The following is a 6,208-nucleotide window of genomic DNA, read 5'->3' on the forward strand; positions in this document are numbered from 1 at the left end:
TAACATCTTCATCAATGTCGTCATCCTTTTGTAGCACCGATCCTAAATATCGAAAAGTATCATTCTGGACCACCACTTGCCCATCTAGACTAACGTCTCCCCCCTCATGCCTAGTCGCGCTGAAATCGCACATCATGTACTCGGTCTTGGTCCTACTAAGTCTGAACCCTTTCGACTCTAACGTGCGTCTCCACAGCTCTAACTTCCTATTAACCCTTGCCCTACTCTCGTCAACTAGCACCACATCATCAGCAAAGAGCATACACCAAGAGATCTCACCTTGTATATCCCTTGTGACCTCATCCATCACTAAAGCAAATAAATAAGGGCCCAATGCTGACCCTTGGTGTAGGCCTATGTTAATAGGAAAGTCAGTGGTGTTGCCATATGATTGTCACTTTTTATTGTCTTATGGTTACTTACATATGATTGTTTAAATGATAGGGCGCGCATTGCGCGCCGAATGTTCTAGTGATTGATTCATTTACACCTGGGTTTCTTTCTACCATGAACGAATCTGAGATCAAAATACATGGAAACATTTTTTTAAGTTAAAAAATATACATGTAAACTTGAAGGGGTCCCGTCCACAGACGATCCATCTGTGCAGCATCTTATCTTATGTAGGCCCTGTTTAGTTCATTTTACATGTAAACACAAAAAAATTTTGCGTGAGAATCTTGCCAATTTGAAGTACTAAATGAAGTCTATTTATAAATTTTTTTGCACAAATGGGTTGTAAATCGCGAGACGAATCTAATGATGCTAATTAATTCATGATTAATTAATAATTAGCGGATGGTTACTGTAGTATCACTGTTGCAAATCATGGATTAAGTAGTCTCATTAGATTCGTCTCGCGATTTACAGCCCAACCATGCAAAAAGTTTTGTAAATAGACTTCATTTAGTACTTTAAATTAGCAAGATTTCTTTGCACTTTTTTACGTTTACGATTTTTTTGTGTTTACGGGGTGGGAACTAAACAGAGCCGTAATGTAACCTCCCAACACATCCAACACGATCCTGACATGTACACCCACACAAGATCTACCGACGAACAAAACATGTAACTGTAAAAACGCTCTAGTAGGCAGCGGCCCTCGCTGCCCCCATGTACATGTGCTGCTCTGCTCCGCTGCTGGTCAAAGGAAGAAGAAGAGCGGCAACGCCAGCAGCAGGGCACAGAGCGCCCACCGCGCGCGGGACAGGAGGCTCTCCGCGCCATCGAAAGGGACCAGGCCGCTCGAGGGGCTCCCGAAGGACGATCCGTTGCCGAAGCCACCCGTGCCCGGCGTGAACGGGGACAGCCCGCTGGGGGCGCTCGCCGCCGGAGTGCCGCCGGCCGTGGAGCTGCGTGCCAAGAGAAACGTTACGTGTTAGCTGACGAGCATTTCTGAACTTTGACAGTGAACGGCATGTGCGACATGATTCATTCTGTACTCTGAACATGCTCACCTTCCTGTGAAGACGCACTGCCCCGAACCTGAAATGGGAATTCAAAGATCAGAGCTCGTGAACATTGCTCACCAAGTCACCAGACAAGAATTTGAGTTACCGAATATTATCAGCTTTTGTGCAATTTAACATTTATCTTTTCAGAAATTTCTACAGGCGGCATATCTCCAAGTTTCATGAAACTGAATCTTGGCACTCCCTCAGACTGAATCCCTCAGACTGAAAATAGAGCATGGCTGCTTACTGGGATCCGTGGTGGTGGTGGCGGCGGTGCCGTTGAAGTCGCAGGTGGTGCTGGTTTTGGCGCTCCGCTGGTAGTAGTCGTTGTAGGCGTAGGACGCCAGCGCCTGCAGGTTGTTCTGCTTGTAGCACGGCCCGCCCGGCTGGATGGCCGTGCAGTCGGCGTGCCCCGGCCCGCACGCCCAGTTCAGCCCCGCCTGCAGCGCCGCCGGGTCCGCGCCCTGCATCGCCACGCAGAACATGCCGCTCCCCGTGGCCAGGGATCGCCTCTTGCCTTGCTCTGAATCGACGGCGATTTCAGCATGGCTGCCTGCACGTTGCGGGAGCAGAGGACGTTGAGACACGTACTAACATCATCAGTGACAATATTTGTGTTACCCATTTTAGTTACCAAATTTTTTCACACGCTACAGTAACTTCAAACGTATGACCACTAATTAGAAGTATTAAATGTGAACAACTGACAAAACTCATTCCATAACCTCCAGGTGAAATCACAAGACGAATCTAATGAACTTAATAATGCAATGATTAGATAAGGTCGTGCTACAATAACAACCTCTAATGACAGATTAATTAGGCTTAATAGATTCGTCTGACGATTTCCCATTGTCGGTACCCCAGGACTGGGGTACCCCCTCTTGCTGTGTCTAGGCAAGAGCCTTGTGGTTATCCTTGACTACGTCCAAACAGCCGGACCCCTGCGGTCCAGAGCCCTGTTCACCCGACAACGGTCCCGGACCCGTCCCCCGGCTGGGAAAGATCTGGGAGCACCACGTGTCCCGGAAGAAGCAGACGCTCAGTCCGAACAGCCGGGGGCTACGGACCTCCCGTGGAGGTCCGGTAGTAAACCAGACCCCTCACTAAGAGAAGGAATTGACACCCCGCCCCGGGGAGGTCCGGGGCACCCACGTGTCTGCAAGCACAGACACGTATATAAGGCCGTTTGGTCTCTATACTAAGATTCACCTACCACTGCATTCATTGTGGTAGGTGGACGTCCGCATTGATATAGCAGAAGCCGATGCGATTCTTTGACCAGGGGACACTATTGATCGCGTATTACCAAGACGTGTAGTGGAGTCGTTGGCGCCGCCCACGACGCGCCTGTCAGTCTGCCATGACAGATGGACACGACGGCTCGGCTTCACCCATTATGACGCCTACATAATAGCCTCAACAGGCCACGCCGCAAGCTATGTTTCCCCAACGGGCACCTTGCTGACGGGACAAGAGAAGACCTCCCTGAGTCAGAGGGACAGCAGGGCATGGAAGCATATCGGAGAAAAGATTCACAACTACTGTAGTCATTTAAGTACTCTGCGCAGTATGCTACACAGTCACGTTGGGCCCACTTGTCGGGGCCTCAACGACCAATGTATCCGCACCCCTTGATCTATAAAAGGGGGGCGCCCGCTAGAAGAAAACTCAGGCTGAAAAAAGGCCAAGGCCGAGCAGAGGATAGGTTCATATACAACCAAGAACAATACTTCTCCCAGTGGATGTAGGGTATTACGCTCCGGCGGCCCGAACCACTCTAGATCGTGTGTTCATGTGTGCTTGCTTCCGTGCTGGATTAGCCTAACCGCCTAGTTCTTCCCCGAGTCCTCCCTCACTGGGAATAGGCGGGTGCGCTCCACCACCCGGCCGTGGGTACCCAAAAAACCCACGACACCCGTCAATTCATGTATTATGTTTAATACTCGTAATTAGTGTTGAAAAAGGTGTCAAAAAATTTTTGCTAACTAAACGGGTAAAGCATATCTGTTTTTGGAAAGAAGTGACAGTGAACTTGACTGCACAAGTAAAAAGCCAAAAAACGGTACTGGAGCCACACACAAAGAGCATCAGTGTTTTTCACTGACATAAGACTACATCAAAGTGATGGCAAGCGATTCCAGAGTTTCATATATGTTGATATTTTTTCAGCTTAAAACAATTCACAACCACAGCTGCTGCTCCAGTGATTTTTCAGGGACCTTGGGAATCTCAATAATGAGAAAATGATTGTGAGAAAGAAACGGGAAGGGGCTCATGGAGCGAAAGCTACGCCACACGTACCTGATGCGTTCGCGAGAAGGAAGACCAGAAGCAGGCACCTGTGCAATCTTTTGTCCCACATTTTACTATTCCAGTGTCCAACCGACAGTATTATCCACGACCACCTGCTACGTTGACAGTGTGAGTGCAGACATCAGATAGGCTAATCGAGGCTAAGAGAAGACATCAGATGAGATGAGTATGTGGAGAAAGCTACGGGCTACAGCAAGTAATTCATTTTTTTTCTCGAGAATACGCATTAAGAAGAAAAGAAATGAGTTTTTTTACAACACGGGTCATAAGGGGTGCACGCACACCTCAACAAACAAGAATAAGACTATACTGCACTACAATACAACCGAGAGGCTCATGAAAAAGCAGCCTAGCCAGAAACAAAACTACTCGTTCTCAACTGGTGAGGCCAACCTACCCCCGCAAGGTTGCTTGCACCAGCTCGAATCCAATTACTTCCCTCTTCGAGAATTCCTTGAACAAGCTGACTCAAACTCTGCTGGTGCCATTGAAACAGCAAGTAATTCAGCAAACAAATTGCTGAAGGACCATAACAAACAGAGTTTGAGCATGGTCACTTTGGAAAAAAAATATTTGTTTTCACACAACACTACTTTTTTTTTTGCAGTGATATGCAGGAAATAGGTTTATCCAATAATATGCTCTTGTTAAAACGTGATTTTGTATTTTTGGGACTGCAGTGCACAATGTGACAATTGGGAGGGGCACACTGCATTTCATCGTTGGTTTTGTTGCGATCATGAAATCCTGCTTTAATCTAGTCAGGCCTCCCCGCGCATTCATAGTCCTCTAGAGAAATCGCAAGGTGTGCGTGCACCCCTCTTGACCCGCGTTGTAAAGGAAACTACTCTTTTTTTTCTTAATGCTATGGTAAGTAGCTCTTTTGCGTATTCTCGAAAAAAAATCTACTTTAATCCTCAATAAAAAAAACTCATGCACCCCTGCAACCTTCTGGAGCGAACTGCATAATATACCCATGATGGCATGATGCAACAGAAGCTGAACAATAGACGACTCTTGGAAAGCAAGGATACTGAAGCGCGAGGGTCACGATCAGACGCAAATTTTCTATTCCTACTCCTGAGTCCTGACTCACAATTAAATGACACTATTTTGTCCGGGATGAACTCATACCACCACTTTTTTTTGTGTGTGCCGCTTAATCGACAACGGTTGGTAAAGCTGAAACATCTAGCTACATGGAAAATATATCCTTCGCTGCGCAAGTCCCCATTCTATGTTTTTGATGGGAAATTACCTGCACATCCTGAACTAGAAATTTCATCGATGAAGAGAAACACGAATCATGCATCTCATAATACACCTTATAGCATGAAAAATAAAGGTGAATTTGTTGCAGAGATGACAAAGGTGATGGAAGAGCTCCAAATTTTGCCAGTCGCAGACTGAATACGACCAAGAGTGGAAGAGGAGGGGGGGGGGGGGGTGTCGTGTTCAGTGAAGCTTGCGGATTTCGACGAGAGGGGCGGCGGCGCGGCTATCTGAAGAATTCAGCAGAAGAAAACTAAGGGCTCGACGAGATACAACTGGGGCGATACCAAGAGCAGAGATACCCAATCGAAGATAGATAGCTGGTCGAAGAGGGGACACTGACCGGATTCAACAGGAGCAAAGAGAGACCATGAAGCCGGCAGGAGCATCAGAATTACCAACACGATTATACGACGAAGAGGGAATTCAGAGGGATCGTACCTTTGAACCGGAGCTACCAGACGATGCCAAGAGCCAGGAGAAACAGAACAGAGCAGCGCCGATTGCTTCTTGTAGATGGAAGCCCTCAAGCCCGGAACCTTCTAACCTAACCACCCGCAGCGTGCAGGACTTGAGAAGAGTCCAGGAAGGAAAGCTAAATATGTGACCTTCCCCCCTCCCATTTATTGGCACTACTAATAGCTCTATATCTGACGACGATTAATAAGGCATTTATACATTTTCTTTCGGCCACAAATTAGGAAGTTATAGTTGCTAAACTGACAGAATCAGAGTTAAATAGTGCCAAAACACGGCTAACGGTTGGGGAAGACAACGAGGAAGGCAGGGCACCAGATGAAGGGGGTTCTGGTGTGGGGATGAGTGCGTTGAGCAGGCAGAAAGGGCGATGAAGAGTGGAGAACGCAAGACCTGTGACCACTGATCACTTCTCGTTTGGTTGTTGTGACCAGTGACCACAGAGAGGCTTAGTGGATTATGTGCATGCTAATTAAGCCTTTTTTATTATACGCTTTTGTTTGCACTTGCACCTTTCCATTTATTTTTATTTCTTTTCACACAAGGAGGAATCACTGTCTCTGCTCGAAAAAAGTAAGAAATGAAATTTAAGAGTTTAATTTGATAAGGAATCACAAACATCGGCCCACAAAAGGAGATTAGTAGTATACATGTTCTCAAGTTTCCCTTTCCCAACGGTTCTGTCCGCT

General features: G+C 47.0%; 1 protein-coding gene across 2 annotated transcripts; it reads right to left on the bottom strand.

Moving 5' to 3' along the window:
* Nucleotides 1-932: 932 nt before the first annotated feature.
* Nucleotides 933-5,950, bottom strand: LOC120661933 (glucan endo-1,3-beta-glucosidase 4-like). Of its 2 annotated transcripts, none has more exons than XM_039940950.1 (5): nt 5,484-5,949; nt 3,759-3,862; nt 1,702-2,007; nt 1,458-1,485; nt 933-1,352 (listed from the first exon to the last, which is right to left on the bottom strand). In XM_039940950.1, exons 2-5 carry the CDS (start codon nt 3,817-3,819, stop codon nt 1,145-1,147), a joined length of 603 nt encoding a protein of 200 aa, XP_039796884.1. In that variant the 5' UTR covers nt 3,820-3,862; nt 5,484-5,949; the 3' UTR covers nt 933-1,144. The 2 variants fall into 2 exon arrangements, with proteins under 2 accessions (XP_039796884.1, XP_039796885.1); XM_039940951.1 differs by having other exon boundaries at nt 940-1,352; nt 3,759-3,865; nt 5,484-5,950.
* Between the last annotated feature and the right edge of the window lie 258 nt (nt 5,951-6,208).

The sequence above is a fragment of the Panicum virgatum genome, chromosome 2N (assembly GCF_016808335.1).
Source record: "Panicum virgatum strain AP13 chromosome 2N, P.virgatum_v5, whole genome shotgun sequence".
Classification (NCBI taxonomy): Eukaryota; Viridiplantae; Streptophyta; class Magnoliopsida; order Poales; family Poaceae; genus Panicum; species Panicum virgatum.